Source organism: Nansenia antarctica (assembly GCF_963989245.1).
Source record: "Nansenia antarctica genome assembly, chromosome: 2".
NCBI classification, from domain to species: Eukaryota; Metazoa; Chordata; class Actinopteri; order Argentiniformes; family Microstomatidae; genus Nansenia; species Nansenia antarctica.
This window is the reverse complement of record NC_137675.1, coordinates 52,290,721-52,313,739: the sequence shown is the minus strand read 5'-3', so window position 1 is coordinate 52,313,739 and position 23,019 is coordinate 52,290,721. Positions and strand designations below refer to the sequence as shown.

General features: G+C 44.3%; 1 protein-coding gene across 1 annotated transcript in view; it reads left to right on the top strand.

Moving 5' to 3' along the window:
• LOC308150258 (uncharacterized protein) overlaps positions 1-23,019 on the top strand; it is a gene marked incomplete at both ends in the record, with an annotated part of 103,083 nt that overhangs the window by 72,930 nt on the left and 7,134 nt on the right. The window contains 22 exons of the mRNA XM_080523109.1: positions 55-358; positions 1,937-2,091; positions 2,533-2,873; positions 3,012-3,143; positions 3,600-3,729; positions 3,982-4,117; positions 6,291-6,796; positions 6,953-7,422; positions 7,562-7,665; positions 11,374-11,409; positions 11,778-11,906; positions 12,233-12,383; positions 12,511-12,634; positions 12,964-13,218; positions 15,024-15,211; positions 15,543-15,603; positions 15,708-15,908; positions 16,522-16,616; positions 16,727-16,797; positions 16,963-17,116; positions 18,721-18,846; positions 18,957-19,104. Coding sequence (XP_080379235.1) covers positions 55-358; positions 1,937-2,091; positions 2,533-2,873; positions 3,012-3,143; positions 3,600-3,729; positions 3,982-4,117; positions 6,291-6,796; positions 6,953-7,422; positions 7,562-7,665; positions 11,374-11,409; positions 11,778-11,906; positions 12,233-12,383; positions 12,511-12,634; positions 12,964-13,218; positions 15,024-15,211; positions 15,543-15,603; positions 15,708-15,908; positions 16,522-16,616; positions 16,727-16,797; positions 16,963-17,116; positions 18,721-18,846; positions 18,957-19,104 — 4,017 coding nt within the window. The remainder of the gene's footprint in view (positions 1-54; positions 359-1,936; positions 2,092-2,532; positions 2,874-3,011; positions 3,144-3,599; positions 3,730-3,981; positions 4,118-6,290; positions 6,797-6,952; positions 7,423-7,561; positions 7,666-11,373; positions 11,410-11,777; positions 11,907-12,232; positions 12,384-12,510; positions 12,635-12,963; positions 13,219-15,023; positions 15,212-15,542; positions 15,604-15,707; positions 15,909-16,521; positions 16,617-16,726; positions 16,798-16,962; positions 17,117-18,720; positions 18,847-18,956; positions 19,105-23,019) is intronic.

Below are 23,019 nucleotides of genomic sequence, written 5' to 3'. Positions count from 1 at the left end.
TATGTCTGGGTTTGTGTCCCGCTCTTTAACGCTGACGGTGTGTGTTGGTTCTAGGGAGGGAACCAGGGTCTGACGGTGGTGATCCAGGGGCAGGGCCAGACCACGGGCCAGCTGCAGGTCATCCCCCAGGGCGTGACGGTCATCCCCGGCCCCGGCCAGCAGCTCATGCAGGCGGCCATGCTCAGCGGCCAGGTCCAGCGCTTCCTCTTCACCCCCATTTCCCCGGCCTCAGCGCCTACAGCCGCCGTCACCACCCCGACCTCTGCTACCACTACCCCCGCCACCCCAAGCCCCGCCACCCCGGCCAGCGCTGCTGTAACCCCCGTCACAGCTGCCACCACCACTCCCTCAGTGCCAGGTAAGAGGCACCTTAGTCAGTGGCGGCAGGCCAATAAAGGGCGCTAGGGCGCCGCCCCCACCTTTCAACGCAGCCCCATATATACTGTATGTTATGTTATGTTACTTGTTACTTATGTTACTTAAAAAATAAACAGTGTTATCTGTGTGTGTGTGTAAAATTCACTGTGAAAATACATAGGGGAGGAGTCGGGGCGCCGGCCGAATGGCAGTCTATGGCAGTCCAAATACTTTTCGCTTACACGTGAGCTGTAGCAGCGCTCCAATTGGCTGTCTCCTATTTCTCGGTCGGGGCGCAAAAAATGCGCCCCGAGCATGCGCAGATTATAGGCTTACCTAGGCTGCAGCCTAGGGCCACTACCACTAGGGGTAGTAAAAATAAATAAATGCGTGAGACTTGAGAGCCCTGAATATCCGGTTGTTAAGTCTGACGTCAAACGTGACGTTTTGCAATTTCCGGGTCTAAACCAGAAATTCTCCGCACCAGAATACCAGTGTACTACAGCGGTAGAATGACAGTTTAATCGTTTTTTAGACTCGGATCTATTCATACAACAAGGGACACAGCACTTTCCCGTTTTCCCCATATTGTCAGGGTATTTGAGCCTCGGAAAAGCGCTATATAAATATAATTTATTATTATTATTATTGCGGCATTTCGAAGACAGCGCCTCAGCCAACTTTGGACCCGGAAACACGTCGCGACTTAACAACCGAATAGCTAAGTAGCAGCAACAGAGAGACAGACAACAGGAGAGGAGAGCAACAGAGAGACAGACAACAAGGAGAGGAGAGCAACAGAGAGACAGACAACAAGGAGAGGAGAGCAACAGAGAGACAGACAACAAGGAGAGGAGAGCAACAGAGAGACAGACAACAAGGAGAGGAGAGCAACAGAGAGACAGACAACAAGGAGAGGAGAGCAACAGAGAGACAGACAACAAGGAGAGGAGAGCAACAGAGAGACAGACAACAGGAGAGGAGAGCAACAGAGACAGAACTGAGGTGAGGTGAGCAACAGAGATAGTTCAGGATGATAACAAACAGTTCAGTATGACAGAGACAACTAATAGAAAGACAACTGTATGATTATAGAGTTTACATAATCAAGGAAATATTGTATGATAATAGAAAGGTACACTTTAATTTAATTAAAGAAGTAACAAAGAACACATTTATTATCACAATTGCATTGTGTTCCATGTCTTTCTCCATTGAATAAATAATGCCTAGTTGAATGGCTAAACAAGACAACTGTCTGGACAGTACTGCTAGAATTATTCACCTTACCGCTGCACAGATAGACAAAGGGTATAAGTCCATTCTGTTAACATTAGGTCTACTCTGCTAACAAAGACTATTCCAGTTGATTTGTCAGTTGTTGTGCATTATATTTTTGTTGTGTTTGCAGTTTGCCCTTTAATAAGTTATATATAAAAATAATCAAGTTATATATATATTCTCATGTACTGTGTCTTCGTCGGTGTTTGCGTTTGTCGTCATTGACTCCCTATCTTTCTGTTTCTCTGTCTCTTATCAACCGATGATCCCTGATACTTATCTGTTTCATGACCTGCAGGTGAAGGCAAGGAGAGGGTGAACGGCGAAGGGGCGGGGTCTGGACAGGGTCCCAACCGCATAGTGACCCACCCGCCTAACCCGGATAGCAGGCCGAGCCCGCTGAAGGAGGGCAGCTCCCGGGACGGCAGCCCTACGCCCAGGGACGGCAAGGAGGTGAGACCCCAACCAGGTGTCCCTCACTCAGCCTGCTGCCCTGAGGGTTCATTCAGAGGCTAGTCTCTCACCTTGGGCCTTCTCTGCAGTATTAGCATTGAATGGATACCAGTAGTCTAGTGTATGACTCACTGTGGTCTGTCCAGAGGTTGATGCTTAATCAGCAAATGTACCAGGACCTCTCAAATCGATTGACGCAGCCAGTCATCAAATTGAAGAATCCCATTGAAGTTGGTCATCTCCTCTTATCTCTGTGTCTGTTATCCCCTCTCTCTCTCTCTCTCTCTCTCTCTCTCTCTCTCTCTCTCTCTCTCTCTCTCTCTCTCTCTCTCTCTCTCTCTCTCTCTCTCTCTCTCTCTCTCTCTCTCTCTCTCTGTCTCTCTCTCTGTCTCTCTCTCTCTCTCTCTCTCTCTCTCTCAGACGTCTCCCTCTTGTACCGAGGGTGAAGCCTCCCGCCCGGTCGCCGCCGCCAAGAAAGATTTGGCCGTGAAGAGTAACCTGAACAACTTCTTCAAACTGGGCCAGGAGGGGAAGTACCGGGTCTACCACAACCAGTACAGCACCAACACGCTGGCCCTCAACAAGCACCAGCACCGCGAGGACCACGACAAGCGGCGCCACCTCTCCCACAAGTTCAGCCTGACCCCCGCCGGGGACTTCAAGTGGAACGGCTCCATCCACGGTTCCAAGGTGCTGACCGTCTCCACGCTGAGGCTCACCATCGTCCAGCTGGAGAACAACGTGCCCGCCCCCTTCATGCACCCCAACTGGGCCTCTCACAGGTAGGCTACTGTCTAACAGCCCCCTTACTCTGTGGAGCAAATGTAGTGATGATCCCTGATGCGTTGGGAATTGGCAATGCAAGGAGGCCATGTCATTCCATCACACAATGACTTATTTCTCTCCCTGTGTATTTCCAGGACCAATTGGATCAAAGCTGTCCAGATGTGCAGTAAGGCCCGGGAGTTTGCCTTGGCTCTGGCCATTCTGGAGTGTTCCATCAAACCTGTAGTCATGTTGCCAGTCTGGAAAGATGCCCTTGGACACACCATGTAAGGACACCACCATGATGGGGGGGGGGGGGGGTGACTGTCAGAAATCCGTCATTCTTTAACACATGGACCTTGCACATAACACCTAACACATGTTGCTTTTAATAGGATAAGAGGTTGTTTTTGGAGGAAAAGCAAAAGCAGACTAATTATGATTTGCATCACCACTCTACTGCATTGAAGCCTTTTGTTCCTCTTTTAAATGCAGAGTGGTGTGAGCAATGTATGCTGGGTAGCACACGCTTTTCCACGGTGTGAAAAAAAGCTCATTGTACAACATAATGGATCGCTGCTGACTAAACAAGCCAGAGTCACCTTGCTGTTTTTATCTAACAGTTTTATTTTTATCCTCTCTGTTTTTGCTCTCTCTCTCTCTCTCTCTCTCTCTCTCTCTCTCTCTCTCTCTCTCTCTCTCTCTCTCTCTCTCTCTCTCTCTCTCTCTCTCTCTCGCCTCAGGCTGCATCGCATGACTTCCATGGAGCGGGAGGAGAAAGAGAAGGTGAAAAAGAGAGAGAAAAAGTTGGAGGATGAGGAGACTCTGCTGCAGGCCACCTGGGTGAAGTACACCATCCCCATCAAACACCAGGTACATCTGAGCCCCTTTTCTGACATAATGACCGTGTTAAGTTTCGTACTATGTATCTTAGACCGCACACATTCTTCAGATAGAGAGACCTTTGAATGTGTTTTATATGATTCATATAATTAATTAAATTAAAATTAATGTAATTACCCAAAAATATTGTGTTCCTCAATACATGTTGTGTTATTGTTTGTGACACGCTGTAGATTTGTCCTACTTCTATTTGTTGTCCTTTGTGCTTGTCTCTGTGTGTAGGTGTGGAAGCAGAAGGGGGAGGAGTACAGAGTGACGGGGTACGGGGGCTGGAGCTGGGTCAGTAGGACCCATGTCCATCGCTTTGTTACCAGGCTACCAGGGAACACCAACGCCAACTACCGCAAAGCACTGGAGGGTAAAGGGCTATTTTTTAGCTTGTCTGTTTGTTTATTCCCCATTGTCTCATGTTGCTGCTAATGATCTGTGGTGTTGAGGCAGAAACTATGCCTCCAGCATGGCTCAGTGGATGTATATTGCTTCATGTTATGTAAATGCCATCTTTTTACAGCAGCTAAGACGGGCAAAGAAAATGCAGCATCTGGCCAAAACAAGCGGAAAGATTTGCTAAAAACAGAGACAGGCTCAGAAACCCAGGAAAAAGAAGAGCCCGTCCCAGCCGCTTCAGAAAAAGACAACAAGCTAAAGTCGGTCGTAGAGTCATCTCAGAGCACCTCACCAGGAGAGGGGCAGGTGCTGAAAGAGAAGCAAGAGGAGAACGTCACAGAGAAGATGGAGGATAATAAAGATCAGGTGGAGGAGAAGACTGAAGACAAGATGGATGTTGTCTCAAGTCCACCCGCCACCTGTCTAGATAAAGAAAAAGGTACTTTATTCAGTAATATCCATCTGTTTCTCATACCTTTCATCGACAATCCAGATGTCTCAAGGTGAATCATTTGAATAACAAACGCTTAACATTTCCTGATGCTTGCTGTAAGATTTAGACTGTTACGGCCAAGCTCCACCTCCTGCGTCGCGTCAACTCGCCATCGACGTTGCGTCAACTTCCCGTTGTCCAAGCTCCACCTGCTGCGTCGCGTCAACGTTGCGTCAACGTTCTACTCTAGCTCCACTGGCATTTTTTGTATACAGGAATAATTTCACCCTTGACTGCAATTATGTCCACAACAATAACAACATCATACAGAACATTTTCCAATCAGGGTAATATTTTATCTACATATTCCCAAATAGATAGTTGCTAGTTCAGTAGATGTTCAACTAACTGTCAACAACATTTCAACTAACTAACCACTAATCCTAAACCTTGCCCTAACCTTAAATCTAACCCTATCCTTAACCATAAATCTAGTTACATACAAACGGAGATAGAACCTTCTCATTCTAAACGGAGATAGAACCTTCTCATTCTAAACGGAGATAGAACCTTATCATTCTAAACGGAGATAGAACCTTCTCATTCTAAACGGAGATAAAACCTTCTCATTCTAAACGGAGATAGAACCTTATCATTCTAAACGGAGATAGAACCTTATCATTCTAAACGGAGATAGAACCTTATCATTCTAAACGGAGATAGAACCGTATCATTCTAAACGGAGATAGAACCTTATCATTCTAAACGGAGATAGAACCTTATCATTCTAAACGGAGATAGAACCTTATCATTCTAAACTCCAGACATGTCAGATGATGATCATACCAACGTTTATTCATCTGATACATAGAGTATCCATTCCTGCAACAAGAGTTCACCACAGGTGCGGTGATTGACGCCCCACGTGGGCGCCCCACTTTTTTGAAAGTCTACTTTGGACGCAGCCATCGGACGCAACGCTGACGCGACGCTACGCAGCAGGTGGAGCACCTTTCATTGATTACAATGCATTTGATCCCAATTTTGGACGCAACGCACATTAGACGCAACGCTCGATGGCCATGGTGGAGCTTGGCCGTTAGGAGACATGCTAATCAGGCCAACCATTTGGAACTTGTTTTCACAAAATCTTTGATGGTTAGTGATCAAGTTAAGTGAGACTACTAATATATAGTAGTGTATGAATGTATGACATGTATCACATAGTGTGTAAGAAATGTAAATCTTTACCTTTTATTTTGACTGTTTTCCCCTGCTTTTATATTCATTCTATGCTTGTATATGTTTTTATATTCACTTTATGTTCTTATTCCTGTTGTAAAGCACTTTGAGCTGCATTTCTTGTATGAAAGGTGCTATATAAATAAAGCTTTACTTACTTACTTACTTACAATAACTATCAAACCAAATAAAATGCAGATGCATATAACATGAAGATGTTAGGGCTTTGTATACCGCTTCAGACTGGGTGATAGATCGAAGGGTAAAAAGAGCTGATGTAAAGCTCAGTTCTTGGTTCAGACCACACAGCTGGACCCAGAGTATGGACCTGCTCTGCTGCCTAATATACAAGTAAAAGATTCCTTAAACACAGAAGTCGTAACTGTCCTTTTATTCTCTTTCATTGCCAAACATTAACTTTGTCATGTCATGTCGGCTGATCGTTAACGGAGTTCTCTCCATCTCTCAGGTGAAGTGAACAGCAGAGGCCCCTCATCGCCGACGAAACCTGCTGTGAAGGAGAAGCCTATGGAAGAAGACGAGCCCAAAAAGGAGGAGGAGTCTGAAACCAAGCCCCCTGTCCGACCCTTCAACTACGACGTGGTGAACGTCAGCGAGGGCTTCCAGCTGCGCACGGCCTGCAAGAAGAAAGTCAAGGCCTCCAAGCTGGACGGGCTGCTGGAGAGACGGGTGAAGCAGTTCACCATGGAGGAGAAGCAGAGGCTGGAGAAGCTCAAGCAGGCAGCTCTGCAGCCCAAGCCTGCCGCTTCCAAGCCCCAGGAGAAGCTCAACAACACAGGGACCTCTGTCAAAACGGAGCAGGCGGTGAAGTCAGCGGTGACACCGTTAACGAGTCTGAAGGCGCAGGACGGGCAGGTAGACTCAGCAGCGAAAGACCAGGTTGTCAAAAGACTTGACTCTGACCAGCAGCAGTCAGTAAAGTCTGAGACCTCAGGAAAGACGGATAACCTGGACGTCAGATTAGGTTCGGCGGTAACAACGCAGACGGCTGTTACAGGACCAGGGAGCAGAGAGCAGAAGGATGCTGCTCACCCCAACGTCAGCACAGGGGCGACGGCCAACCATGAGAGAGCGTTCAGGGAAACGGCGGGGGTGTAATACCCCAAACAGAACTTAACGGAGGGTCTCAGAAAAGCATCGACGTCAGGGAGCAGCGCCGTCTCCACCCTCACCACCATGACCACGACCACCGTCACCACGGCCACCGTCGGCAGAGCAGCCGTCTCCCAGGAGACCAAGACCGTTGTCACGGCGACGGTGACGGACACCAAGTCGGGCCCCTCCGGGTCTACGGTGACCTCCATGACGGTCAGCAAAGGGTACTCCACCAGAGACAGGGTCACACTGCTCAAGTACGTCCGCTCCAAGAAGACCCGCTCGGGCACGGCCCTCCCCTCGTACCGCAAGTTTGTCACCAAGAGCAGCAAGAAGAGCATCTTCGTCCTGCCCAACGACGACCTGAAGAAACTGGCGAGGAGAGGGGGCATCAGAGAGGTGCCCATCTTCAATTACAATGCCAAGCCTGCCCTGGACATCTGGCCCTATCCCTCCCCCAGACCCACCTATGGAATCACATGGAGGTGGGTGAAATTGCCACGACAGTAAGAACTGAAACCATTTAGGAGAACCATGTCTCTCTGTGTCTCTGTCTGGTGATGGGTGATTTTGGTCGAGTCACACCTAATGGGTCAATGAGTCACACCGTGTCCCCCCCTGCAGGTACCGTGTCCAGACTGTCAAGTCTCTGGCAGGGGTGAGCCTGATGCTGCGGCTGCTGTGGGCCTGCCTGAGGTGGGATGACATGGCAAGGCAAGGCAAGGCAAGTTTATTTGTATAGCACATTTCATACAACAGGGGCAATTCAAAGTGCTTTACATGCATTATTTAAAAATACAGCAAGAGGAGCATAAGAAAATAACAATTACAATGAATAAAAGCAAATATAAGAAGTAAATAGATAAAACATTTAAAAAGACAATAGTTAATGGGAAAAAGACATTGATAGAAGTGTTTGTGTTTAATCATATCCCTCCACATCCTTCTACATCCCTCTACATCCCTCTACATCCCTCCACATCCCTCCACATCCCTCTACATCCCTCTACATCCCTCCACATCCCTCTACATCCCTCTACATCCCTCTACAACCCTCTACATCCCTCTACATCCTTCCACATCCCTCCACATCCCTCTACAACCCTCTACATCCCTCCACATCCCTCCACATTCCTCTACATCCCTCTACATCCCTCTACTACATCCCTCCACATCCCTCTACATCCCTCCACATCCCTCTACATCCCTCCACAATCTCTACATCCCTCTACATCCCTCTACACCACTCCATATCCCTCCATATCCCTCCACATCCCTCCACAAGAGGAGCATAAGAAAATAAAAATTACAATGAATAAAAGCAAATATAAGAAGTAAATAGATAAAACATTTAAAAAGACAATAGTTAATGGAAAAAAGACATTGATAGAAGTGTTTGTGTTTAATCATAACTGGTGCAAAACATGAAGGTTTTTAGCTTAGATTTAAATATTTTAAGGGTTTGGGCCTGTTTGATTTCTTCAGGGAGTTTGTTCCAGGAGCATGCAGCAGCGTGACTGAAAGCTGCTGCACCGTGTTTTGTTTTTACTCTTGGAATTATTAGCTGATTTGTCTCAGCTGACCTTAGGGACCTTGCGGGAATATAGGGTGGGAGGAGATCTGATATGTATTTTGGTCCAAGACCATTTTGTGATTTGTATGTAATTAGGAGGATTTTGAATTCAATTCTCTGAGAGACTGGTAGCCAGTGCAGGGATCTCAGGATTGGTGTAATGTGTTCAAATTTCTTTGTTTTTGTTAGGACCCTAGCAGCGGCGTTTTGGATGAGCTGCAATTTACGAACAGCTCCTTTAGATAGGCCTGTTAGTAGACCATTACAATAATCAAGTCTACTCGAAACAAATGCATGGATGAGTTTTTCAAGGTCTTGCTTGGACATGAAACCTCTCATTCTTGTTATGTTTTTCAGGTGATAGTAGGCTGATTTAGTTATTGAGTTTATGTGGCTGTTGAAGTTTAGATCGGAGTCTAGAATTACACCAAGATTTCTGACCTGTTTTTTACTGTGAAGAGAGAGAGAATCAAGTTTTGCACTGACTTTCGATCTTTTGTCAGGTGCACCGAATACAATTATCTCTGTTTTGTCCTTGTTTAGTTGGAGGACGTTTTGTGTCATCCAGGCGTTTATTTGCTCAATGCAATTACAGAGATTGTCAATGGGACTATAGTCGTTCGGTGAGAGGGCTATGTAGATTTGAGTGTCATCCGCATAGTTGTGGTAGGCAATTTTGTTCTTTTTTATGATGTGTCCCAATGGAAGCATGTAGAGATTGAATAGAAGGGGGCCAAGGATTGACCCTTGGGGAACCCCACATGTCATTTTAATTTGGTCAGATACAAAGTTGCCAATGGAGACATAGTAGCTTCTGTCCTGTAGGTAGGATCTAAACCAGTTTAGGGCAGTGCCCGAAAGTCCTACCCAGGTTTTTAGTCTATCTATTAGAATGTCATGGTCTACAGTGTCAAAGGCAGCACTAAGATCTAGTAGTACCAAAACTGAGATTTTTCCGGAGTCTGTGTTTACGCGAATGTCATTAAGGACCTTAATAAGGGCCGTTTCAGTGCTATGTAGGGGGCGAAAGCCTGATTGAAAGTCATCAAAGAGATCATTTAGGGTCAAATAATTGCTAAGTTGTTCGTGGGCAACCATTTCAATAATTTTTCCTGTACAGGGAAGGTTTGATATGGGTCTGTAGTTGTTTAGTACAAATGGGTCTAGGCCGTTCTTTTTTAGTAGAGGCTTAATAACTGCAGTTTTCAGGGCTTCAGGGAAGATTCCTGATGAAAGGGAGGTGTTAATTATTTGTATTAGTTCGCCTGCCATGCAGCTAAATATGTTTTTAAAAAAGCTTGTTGGCAGGACATCAAGGGCACAGGTGGATGGTTTAAGACGTGACATGATTTCATCTAGGGTCTTGTAATCAATGGTGTTAAATTGTGACATGGTTGTTATGTCCGCCCTATTTGGGGTTGTTAATGGGGACATGTTTTTCATGCCTGACACAGAAGACCTAATGCCTTGTCTAATGGTTTCTATTTTATTGTTAAAAAAGGATGCAAGCTCATTGCATTTACTAGTTGAGTGAAATTCCTGAGCAATGGGTGTTGGGGGATTTGTTAGTCTGTCAACAGTTCTGAAAAGGATGCGGGCATTATTTATGTTATTGTTTATGATCTTAGAGAAAAATGATTGCCTGGCACTTCTTATTTCTAAGTTATAGTTCTGAAGATTCTCTTTATAGATATCATAGTGGACTTGAAGGTTTGTTTTTCTCCATCTGCGCTCTGCTTTACGACATTCTCTTTTTTGGGTCTTTACGGATGGGGCAGTTCTCCAGGGAGCTTTTTGCTTACCAGAGATGCATTTGGATCTAATGGGTGCAATATCATCAATGGTTTTTGTGATTTTTAAGTTGAAATCGTGTAGAAGGTCATTTACTGAGGTTGGAATAGAAGTTTGGGGTGGGGGGGCTAGGGAAAAGGCCTGTGTGAACAGTGCACTGGTCTTTTCATTGATATATCGTTTGGAAATAGTTTTAGACATAGTTTGAATAACAGGAAAGATAGATACGTCAAAGAATATGCAACAGTGGTCAGACAGGGCAATGTCAGTTACAACAACATTTGAAATATCTAGGCCTTTGGTGATGATAAGGTCCAGAGTGTGACCTCGATTATGAGTAGGGAGGTTCACATGTTGTTGAAGTTCAAAAACATCTAACAGAACAGAGAGTTCTTTGGCTTTGTTGTCCTCTGAGTTATCTACATGAATATTGAAATCACCAGCAATGATCAGACCATTAAATTCAGTAGTAATGATGGAGAGAAGCTCTGTAAGTTCATTAAAGAAGCTAGTAGAGTATTGGGGTGGTCTGTATAAAATTATAAAAATAATTCGAGTGGAACATTTAAAAACAACTGAAAGATATTCAAATGATAAAAATTCCCCGAAGGATTTCTGTTTGCAGTTAAAACTGTCTCGGAAGAAAGAGGCGATTCCACCACCTTTTTTGTGGGATCTAACGACATCTAAGGTTCTAAAATTGGGGGGTGCTGACTCAATAAGAATTGGTGTCTTGTTATCTTTATCTAACCAGGTCTCAGTGATAAATAAGAAATCTAGTTCATAGGAGCTAATCAAGTCGTTGATTAAGAGAGACTTATTAGCTAAGGATCTGGCATTGAAAAGTGCTAGCTTGAGTGGTTTTGTGTTTGGTCTCTGTGTGGGCTGTGTGTGGCAGGGTACAGAAATTAAATTTGAGGGGTGTATAAAGCATTCAGACTTGCAATTAACTGTTCTGTTACTGATATGAACAGGGATAGCAAGAGTTGAGAGTCCCAGCTTTATATCAGGAATGTCAATGGTATCAACTCTATGGAAGCAGGGACTGTTAGAGCATCAACTGACATGGCAGTCAAGCCCTCCGCTGCTGTGGGGACCACCCGCACAGGTGAGTGCACAGCTATTTCATCTTCCTCTCACTCCCTCTCTCTTTCTGTCCTCCCCCTCCTGTTTCTGCCTCTGTACCTCTCTTCCCCCCCCCCGCACTCTCCTTGTGCAAGGACACTGAATCAATGTCATATCCTTTTAATCATAAGCTTAGCTTACCAACCACAATGCAGACAGTGGCAGTAATATATATATACGTAATGAGGTGATGATTACTAGAAACACTAGAGCGTCAGTAACTGATCAGAAACGCTTGTGTGGTTGTCCTGTGGTTTAGTAGCCCATGCATGCCTATGAAGCAGTGTCCATTTTGAAGATGAGAGTCATTGGTATGTGCAGATGCTCAGATCTATCTGATTCTCTCCCTAGAAACCTCAGACACTGAGATCACAACCACGGAGATCATCAAACGGCGAGACGTGGGAGCGTACGGCATCCGGTCGGAATACTGCATCAGGAAAATCATCTGTCCCCTCGGCGTTCCCGACACTCCCAAAGGTAAAAAAGAGAAAACACACGGCATCTTCAAATTCGCCCAGGATCCCGCTGTTCCGGTCCCTACAGTGGCCTCATGAATCTTGGAAGCTTTGCCTTGCCTCGGTCAGCTTGTTCCTTATTCCCATCTAGTGTCCTCTCTCAAGTTAGATAAAGCACCTGTCCAGGCTAATGCCTACCCAAGCAACGTGAGACACAGTACCAATGGAGTTACTGTTGTTCTCTATCTACTCATTAAAGTGAAGGCATATGGCATCAAAGTCTTCTATCTTTTTGTGGGGTTGTATATCTCTTTCCCAATTCCCTATTCTCTTTTTTGTCTTGAGCAGAGGCTCACACTCCCCAGAGGAAAGGCCTGAGGTCCAGCGCTCTGAGGCCCAAGAAGCCTGAGCCAGCCAAGCAGACTGGGCCTATCGTCATGGAGACGTGGCTCTCTGAGGAGGAACTGGACCTTTGGGAGATCAGAGCCTTTTCAGAAAGGTGAGGAGATGTTGGTTCAGCCTTGGGCTGGAGCTAGAGTTAATGTGAGACACCGGTTGTGTGGTCTTTTAACTGTAACCCACTGAATGTCAGTTGCCTTCTAACCTTTTCCTCTTTCCTGATGCAGGGTTGAGAGGGAGAAGGCCCAGGCGGCAGACCAGGTTAAGGTTAGTAGTGCTCTGAAGACAGCAGAGGAGGTCAAGGCCCAATTGGAGATTCAGCTAAAGCAACAGAGATTGGCTTCTCAGCAGGTGGGAAGATCAGACAATTTTCCACCATGCACTACGGTGTGACATCTAGACTCCCAACATAGCACCCCCCCCTCAGTGTAAACCTAGGGGGCCACAAACACAAAACACAGGGAGCTGGGAAAGAGTAGTTCTAAAGGGCTAACTTTGGCAGTTGTGTGTCAATGATTCTTTAGTAGAACCATTCTTAATGTACACTGTCCAATAGAAATTCATAGTGTCATTGCAAATTTGTGTTGAAGGATGCAAAATCATCTTACTTTGAGTCAGTATGTGTATTCTGTGTGCAGTCCTTCACCTGCTCGTTCGTTAAATCACTGTTTATGTTTTAGAAACGGTTGGAGCAGCAGAAGGCTGGTGCCATCAACCCCTCCACCGGCACTCCCATCACCCCGGCCTCCGCCACCCAGAAGGTCATGGTGGGCTCTCTGAGCAGCCAGCTGACCCAAGGCACCAAGGTGGTCCTGGCCACCAAGCTGGGGAAGCCGGTGACATTCCAGCAGAACAAGAACTTCCTGCAGTCGTTTGCTTCCTGGGTCAAACAGGGTCAGAGCACCCCAGGTGAGTGTAGCTGGATTAGGGAGGCTGTTTGTCTAAAATCCAGGGCTTAAAGTTCTCCGGCACGGTGCCGGATTTCCGGCGCGGGGGAACTTTGAGCAAAAAAAAATCACATGCTATTTGTTTACATCGTAATTTAAAGAGTCATCTTCAGCAAAGAGACAGTTCCGCCTACCAATCACATTGCTCAAGCCAACCAACGACTTCTAGACAATCGGAGGCAGAGTAGTGGGGCGGGCCTTAAGAAGTTTGAATGAGTGTAATGTTAGCTTGTAGAGACGTTCGCTTTTAGCAGCCCGCTATCTCGCTAACTTTAGTAAGAGTCTATTAAAATGGAAGCCAAGTTTCTTAAACCTGGCGAAGACACAGCTATACTAGAACGAGGAGTAAGGAATAAATGGCGCTGGGCATGGATAGAGGAGAGTAGCAGGGTTTTTCCTGCATAGAGAACTATGAGGCGGCCGCCTCCGTCATAGCCGCCTCCAGCTCTCGACAAAACTCTGACGGTCGTATTTTCTACAAGCGCTGCACTCGGTGGATTTCAATTGAGGCATTGCGCCGACGTGGTGGCGGGGGCGCTGTTTCGCAAATAAGTTAGCTTTCGTGTTTGCTAGCGAAACAGCTGATAGTTGATGTTGACTGCTCAAGGAGAATACATAAGTACAGAATGCCTGAGAGCCTTATATTGCATTATATTACATTATATTTTGAATGGTCATCTGGTGCCTGAATATTGTTTTTTCCTTTACATACTGTATATAATGAAATTTCCACCATAAATTGATGGAGAAAGGGCACAAATTGGTGCATATCAATTCACCAGAATGCAAGAAATTAAGTGTTTGATGCTCGTTTAAGGACCCACCACCTCCGCCTCATTTTGAGCCAGGAAAAACCCTGAGTAGTGACGGGAAGCCTTATGGGACGTGGTGCCAAGAAGGAGAATATAAGTGATAGTGGCTTAATAAGTAATCAGTTTGTTCTTTTAAAGACATGTATATATTTTATTCTGTATTGTTATAGTGATAGTGGCTTAATAAGTGATGCAATCAGTTTGGCCTTTTAAAGACATCTAAATATATTATTTTATTTTGTATTGAGTATAAAACAGTAGTATGAATGAATGGTCTTTATTGTCATTAATACAGTACAGGTACCATACAACGAAATTTAGGAGGGGGGGCTCCCCTGGTGCTTGGAAAAAGACTAAAAACACGAGGGCCAAGGGTAAAATAAAAAAGGGAAAAGAGCTGGTTTACATAAATAAAGGCTATGTACACTATCTACTATACTACTATACTATACAATAAAACACTGTGCTGTACTCTATGCTATGCTATAAATATCCTAACTTTTCCTATATCTGAACCTTATGTACACAAGGGTTGTGATATTGCACATAGTATTGTTGCACATTCATTTAAAGTATTAATGCATTTTAACATTGAGACATATATTTTGTATTGACTATAAAATAGTATTAATGCATTTAAACATTGAGACAAGAAGCTGTCTTCTGTACCCGCTCTCCCAATATCTCAAACTGTGACCCCCCTCCCCAAGAAAAAGTTTCAGGCACAGGATTTTTTCCCACTTTAAGCCCTGGGTATTGAATACATCAGAAATTATTTCAGTGTGGCTTATTACAGTACTTGTTACCTGCAGTTTGAAGCTCTTGCTAAACATTTCTGTTTTACTGCAACATGTACTGATCTAGCTCCAAACAAGAATGTTTGCTGGTCATGTATTTGCATGTATATGCATAATTATATGTCATAATCTGTGATTGCAACAAACTCAAAAACTTTTTTTTCCTTTTTCTTTTGTCTTCCAGTACGAGTACATCGCTTGGGCAGCAGACTGGTCCAAAGAAATGAGGGGGATCCCCCTGATCAGCAGCCGGCCACTGGACAACTGGATCATGTTCCTTACCCACCGCAACGCTGACGTAGCCCACGCCCTCCTGGACGGCTTAAATAAGGTGTCCCCACCCATGGGCATCCGCATGCAGAGGCCTGTTATGTGAGTTCTCACTCTGGGTTGGAGGAGACTGGAAGGAGGCACACACACACACACACAGTGCTATAGCACCACCTAGTGGCAGGGAGCAACATATGATACCTAAGTTAATTACAACGGTGAGTCCAGCTGTGAATGGGCACAGCTAGAATTAAGGTTCCAAGCTTGAGTTAATGAGCACTTTAAGCTGCAGTATTGTACCACAGGTGTTTTACAAAGCCTTGAGTATTCTTTGCCAATCATACTTGGGTGTTATCTCAAAATGAACATAGTATCAGTGGAAGTCCCATTGGTTAGATGTCCCAGTGCTTTGACAGTTTTGGTCTGTGTACAGGGTGGAGTACGAGGACCGCCAGGAGTCTCTGCAGCACAACGTTACAGAGACCACCCAGATGGTTAGTCTCTGAGCATAACATGTCTAGCAATCGTCTTAATCTGTGTCCAGGTAACCACCTCTAGGTGTTGAATGAGGACTAAAGCATGTGTGTTACCTCCTCAGGTGGTGGTGATCCTCCCCAGCAACAGGAAGGATAAGTATGACAGTGTGAAGAAGTACCTGTGTGTGGACTGTCCCACCCCCAGCCAGTGTGTGTTGGCTCGCACCCTTTCCCGCCAACAGGTCGTCATGACTGTGGCCACCAAGATTGCCCTGCAGATGAACTGCAAGATGGGAGGAGAGCTCTGGAGTGTGGAGATCCCAGTAAGTCGCACAGTGAATTGAAATAAACCCAAAGTCACAAATGTTGTTGGGGCCCAATATATTAAAAAAAAGGCTGTGCACATACAGACCAATGCTCATGATAAGTTTAAAGTGGAATTTTATTATTTGTTGTTTTCATTATTCAATAGACACATTAAAAACGATGAAGATATATATATAAACGGTCAAGATATCTCGCTTTGAATGCCGTCATCAGTCCTGATGTTCCAAATTGCTCAAGATTCCCGATTCCAGATTATATTAACTCTGGGGCTTTTTTAGGAAGTAAACATAGACTTTGAGTTTTGATAGCTATGATAAGTTTTGAAATTATGATAGTTTGAGACGGTATGCATTATGGATTGACCAGAAATACACATGAACATGAATTTTGGGTAAACTTTCCCTTTTTAATGTGGATAACATTTATCTGACTGACTACCTCACATGGGTGCAGGTACAATTTCTACAGCGTGTTCTATTTCTACAACCACACATTTCACACCTATGTGATCTCCATCCACAATCTTATGTTCCACACCATGTATCTCAATAGAAGCATGTGCTAAACAAAACTTTGTATGGTGTAACTTCACCTGCCTCTGTTTCACAGCTCCAGCAGCTGATGATCGTGGGCATTGACTGCTACCACGACATAGCTGCAGGGAAGAGGTCCATTGGAGCTCTGGTGGCCAGTCTCATAAAAGGGCATGTCCAGGTATGTGGATGAGCATGGAGAAGCATGGCCTTGGGTTATGAATGTGCTCTTTACCACCAATGTTGGTAGCCAGTACCAACTGATTCCTCTTGTTTTCCAGGTGGTTCTCCAAGTGTGTGGTTCAGAGCCGTGGTCAGGAGATCATGGATGGCTTGAAAGTGGCTCTGCAAGGCAAGTTCAATGAAACAACAAAGCATTTCAAATAAGATACCATATCAAAATTGACCACTGACTGCCACATTGTAACAATCTCTTCCAAGTCTTCTTTTCAACATAATCCCTCAGAGAAGCATGAGAATGATCCCTAGTATCCTAAGTGCAGGCTCTCTTTCCCAGGTGCACTGAAGGCCTGGCTGAAGCACAACCAGTGCCTGCCCTCACGCATCATTATCTACAGAGACGGAGTGGGGGACGGGATGCTGCAGAGTGTGGTCAACTACGAAGTGCCACAGATCATGGACTCAATCAGCACCATGGGAAAGGACTACACGTAAGAGGACCTTAAGGACCTACACCTTAATTGAGGATTTCTAACATAATCAACATTTTTCATGTCTTTCTACCAACATATTTTAGTACGAGATGGCAATTAGAGCGTATTAAGGCCTACATGTCTTCAGTGTTTCCTCTAGGATTTTTCACATTATTGGCGGAGTGGTAAAAAAAAAAAAATTGCACGCGCATGAAACGCGCACTGGCGCTCAAAACAAAGACGTAATTTCACCAAAAACTAAAGGGTGGCAACATAAAAAAAAAAAAAACGAACCGGTGATTTTTATATAGAAGGTGATCAAATACCAAGATATCCTACAGCTGCAGCAGAACATGCGGAACGCGCATACAGCACTGAACATATACATGTGACTGACAGATACGCCCAAGACACACACACACACACACACACACACAGAGAAAGATCATCAGCTCATCGAAGATGAAGTACACAGGGAACCGGGAACGCGCATACAGCACTGAACAACATCCGTAGAATATAAACTTGCGACTGACAGTCACAATGAAAGATCAGCTCATCAATACAAAGTATTGCAAGCCTACAAGAGAGTACACACACAAAACCGTCTAACGTTACTCATTAACTGTTTACACAAGTAAAATCACAGTGTGACAGTCAGATGGAGCATTCGGTAAACAACCAACAGCAAGGTAATGCTATCAGCTGAGTTAAAGAAAACCAACTTTTACCTTTGATGACACCGACATGAGCCCTGCTTACCCGTACCTCTGCCGTTCTGTTCATGGTGATTTTAGAGGCTATAGATAATTTTTGCCCCGCGCATATTGCCCTGTAATTAGACCATGCGACCACACCTTGTGTCTCTTATTGTCCAAATGTTCCCTGAATTTTAGCTGCATGTTTTTCCAGCATTCGTTGTCAATAAAAATTCGACTCCCCTTCTTTTCCCCTGCCAATACTGTGTCGTTTATGACATTTACCAACGTTTATGCTATGAATAGTTCGATGCTAGCGTTAGGTGCGAGGCTGCTCGGTTAACCCATTTGCGGGAACATTATTTGTTTCACAAAATAGCCTGATTTAGTTGACCATGAACATCAGAGACTACATTACGAATGTTCATTTAAAATACTTGTATACTGAGCACTGGTATAAGCACATGAACCAGAGAACAGCAGTAAATGCAATAACCCACAGTCGTCGCTGATGTTGCATTTTCGGTTAGGATACGGGATTAAAGGGACCGGTGACGGGCGAAGGGAGAGGAGAGGGATTTCCTGAAATCCGCAAAATTCTGACCAATCACAAAATTGCTTTGCAAGCGCGTTGCCGACGAGGTTAATTGCAACATCGGAACAAAATCGGAACGAAATGTAGGTCTGAAAGCGGCCTAAATCTAGCTTAAATCTGCTTTTTCTTTTTCTATTCTCCGATCATAATTCCTCGCTGCCTTTCTCGTTGCGCAGCCTGAATCAATTAGTGGCGGAGAAAATGTATTTGTGGCGGCCCGCCACGAATCAATGCATATAGAGGAAACACTGTGTCTTAATAACCAGGGTTCCCTTTAACACATTCAATCACCAATCATTCTGATCGTATTTTCTCTCTTCCCCTCCTAGACCCAAACTCACAGTGGTGGTTGTGAAGAAGCGGATCAGTTCCAGGTTCTTTGCCCAAATTGGCGGCAAGATGGCCAACCCACCCCCTGGAACAGTCATCGACACTGAGGTCACCCGCCCAGAATGGTATCGATTCAATACGCAATTCAGAAAATATGTTGTTTTTTCAGAGATGTGCTATGTCTGCTTTATCCAGTCTTAAAACGGTGGCTACAGTTGCAATCGCCCATTTTCAGGTACGACTTCTTCATTGTCAGCCAAGCTGTTAGACAGGGACGCGTCTCCCCAACCCACTACAATGTGGTGTATGACAGCAGTGGACTGAAGCCTGACCACATGCAGCGACTGACCTACAAACTCTGCCACATGTACTTCAACTGGCAGGTATGCTGGGTTGTCTTACCAGTAGTAGTTTTAAAGGGGAGGTTTACCCGAACTTTCATTATTTCGTGTGCAGCTGCATCATAGCTATCAAAACGTGACGTCTGTTGTGACGGGGAGAGAGGGGGGGATCTTGGGAGTTTGGAACATCAGGGCATTCAAAGCGAGATATATTTACTCAGAGATTGTTTTATAACATGATTCTTTGTGTGTGGATATGTCTACTTTAGAATAATGAAAACAACAAATGCACAAAATTACAGGGTAAAAGTCTGCTTAAACTATTCTCTTGGTCAGTAATTCAAATGCAGGCATGAACAGGGTGTAGTTCACATTGAAACACATCTTAAACCTACTGATGTATCCATATTGGTTATGAAATCAAACATACTGTATTTACATATGGTTTTCCCATTTCAGGCATGCAAGTTGTTTTTTGATGCATAAATTGTCGTTGATTTTGTCTCCCCCAATTATTTCAGGGGATCATCCGAGTGCCTGCACCCTGCCAGTATGCCCACAAGCTTGCTTTCCTGGTGGGACAGAGCATCCACAGAGAGCCCAACATGAACCTGGATGACTTCCTCTACTACCTGTGAGAGGGGAGCAGCTACCTGAAGAGCACTTTGGAGTGAACTTGCCTGCCCTCTCTGCCTGCACTGCCCTGCCCTGCCTGCCCTCTCTACCTGCCTGCCCTGCTTGCTGACCCTCCTGATCTGCCTGCTTCACTATAGAAGCTCTGCCCCTATTCCCCGGAATCAATAAATACACCCAGCTTTGGGTTTTACTCTCCATCTGCCTCTTGTGTTCTGCACTAGTCTGGTTGTCATAAATAAAGAGAGTTGACTCAGTAGTAAGAGGGCATTGGCTGGCAACCATAGGTAACATATATGTAGTTTTACTGTCTAAACTTCCTTCCATTATCCTTATCAGCCAACATAGTGAATTCAAATCATATCTTTCATACAAGCACAACATTGACTTCAGAACATCAATTTCTGGGGAAAAGTAACCACACATTTCACTTTCCCCTTTGAACATCCATAGGAAATTAGATGCAGTATGTCCATCCAGAATCCATGTTCAGCTCTGTTATGTGCTTTTCCACAAAAACAGGCATTTCCCATTGATCTTGGCTACATCAAAACAAATTATGTTGATGAGACGGACCAGAGAGGGACTACGGAATGCAATCATAAGCAGCATCAAAACATGTCTTCTAGTTTAATGCTACTGTACATCTTAATACATATAACAAGATTAAAAAAATATACATTCCACATAATTTGATTATTAAGGCCAACGCACGACAACATTCGATTGCAATGCACACGGCGTGCGATGCAATTTTGTTGCACCGCAAAATTCCATTTTCAACTCACACCATTGAAGTCTATGAGAAAATCATAAAACATCTCATCCCAATGCACACGGCGTGCGAGATTTTGTTGCACCACAACATTCCATTCTCAATTGTTACTTTATTGTTACGTAGTCGGACCAGGCAGGCTGATTACAATAGGCTCTACCAATATTGCTTGCCTTGCTTCCACAATTTCTACAAGATACAACTGGACATATTGTGATAAAATCTGTGGGTCCCCTGATTTAGGGGTATTGGTAAAATGTCAGGAGAGGGAGCGCACAAAACACACAGCCAGAAAGGTGTATTATAAAAGCCACTTTATTATTATGGGCGATGATCAGCCGGACATAGATTCGGAGGACGGCATAGTTCAATAAGTTAGAGCTGCTTTCCCTAATTACCATTACAAACAGTGTACAAAAAAGGCACGCTCTATTGGAGCCACAGCACGCTCATAAAGCCACACATAGAAGCACGCTCATATCGAGCCACAGCATAACCATACGGGCCGACACGAGGCCATAGGACACCACACAACTCCACTACAAGGGGCGGTCAGCAAGACCGGGTGCTCACCACTACACGGCAGCGAATGTTCCTGCGTTCGCGCTACAATATTGTGCCTACATGCTCGATTGTTATTATTATGTAATATAGGCGTCTTGTATGTGAGATGGGCCGTGTAGCTATGTGGCATGACACAGGAATAAATCATGCATGCAGTAATTCGTAGATCTAGTAATGTGTATAGTGGCAGCTGTGGGCTAGGTGTAGTGGCTGGCTGATGGTGATGTTCATATATTGCCCTTGACTGTCAAACCGTTAAAATAGATGATTGCTCCATCCACAATTGAAGATGTCAGGTTGACTGGTTGACAAGTTATGAGCTTTTCGTCATCCATTTCATCCATTCAGGTTACCGGTAAATTACATACACGTAGGCCTACAGAAGAGTAAATATTAATTTTGGGTTGCCAGATGGACAGTGGACCGTGGATATACAACGTGTGTACAATTTGGCTGGTCATTCAGTCGTGCTAGATTAGAAATCTGGCAACCCCGTGCCGCCAAAAACGATATCGTAGATCTTTGAGTAAACTAATATAATATATAGTATAGTATATATTATAAGTATAAATAACGTTACTTGCGATAGCCTTTTTGGCTGCACAGCTACAAAATACAAATAACAACAATGATAATACTTTTCTAGTAATATTTTATTCACATGTAAATATATGCCATCATGTTAAATAACGTAATACCCTCCCTAAAGCACGTATTTCATCAAAAACAACATATTCATAAGAATGCAGGTATGTGTAACGATGGTCAAACAGGCAAACTTCTTTCAACCAATTCTTTTTATTGATCTGCATGGAAGACATATAAAACACAAATCTTCCTCTGGTCTGCAACTCTTGTGAATCTATTCAGATGGCAGCCATATTCTGGTTGTCCCACCGTGTATGTATATTTCACATCAGGATAATTTGTTTACAGAAAGAACACAAATTTCCCTCAAACATTACAAATAACAATTACAACCAACATGTGGAGCAACATACCTGCATGGAAGACATATAAAACACAAATCTTCCTCTGGTCTGCAACTCTTGTGAATCTGCGCATTCAAAATAACATACAATAAATGTTCACAAACATACAATCCGTGGACGAAACTATACAGAAATCATCACAATATATGTAAAAACAAATAGCACAGTACTACACCAACATTTTCACCTTACATTACAAGATTCTCCACACAAATAATAAAATACGAGGAGCATTTTACATCGCGCACATACCTATTCAGATGGCAGCCATATTCTGGTACCACCGTAAGTATGGCAACAACAGAAGGACAAAAGAACGCGCAGACCTGCAGTACACCCAAACTCCAAAGGGGGCTCCAACAACAACCAGGGCTGCTCAAGCACGGCGAAACTCATCTACATTCACCACAACTAAACATACATTCCCAACTCTGTTACACCCACCTCCCCTGAATTTCGCCAACCTTGAGCAGCAACTATACATTTAAATACTACTTTTTACTTTTTACACTATTACATAGGGCCACCAAAGGACAGGACAGCCAACTTGAAAAGTATCCTATAAGGATGAAGTGGAAAGAGAGGTAAACTATCTCTCCAACCAACTACTGGCGGTAGGATGCGTTCTACACCCCACAAGACCCTTTTTTCACTGTGTATTACTAGCCTTCAAGAGGCCACAACCTCTTATAAAACAATCAGAATAACGAACAAACCTATATGTCATAGGATGTCAGTGTGCACAGTGTATACATGCACTGAACTGAGCTTCGGCTTATCTAACTGTGGAAAGCCTGGAACACTGACCTACAAACAGCTCGAATGTTTGACTTAGTGTCTTGGATAATGTATTGTCCTGACATAGTATAAATCAATCTGTCAACTGGTTTGATAAGGCGACCAAACTTGGACTTGACCTGTGTGACTGTACTAGGATGTTCACACTGTGTGGCAGAAGCTAGAGTGTCAGTACGCTGTGTGTCACTAGCATCA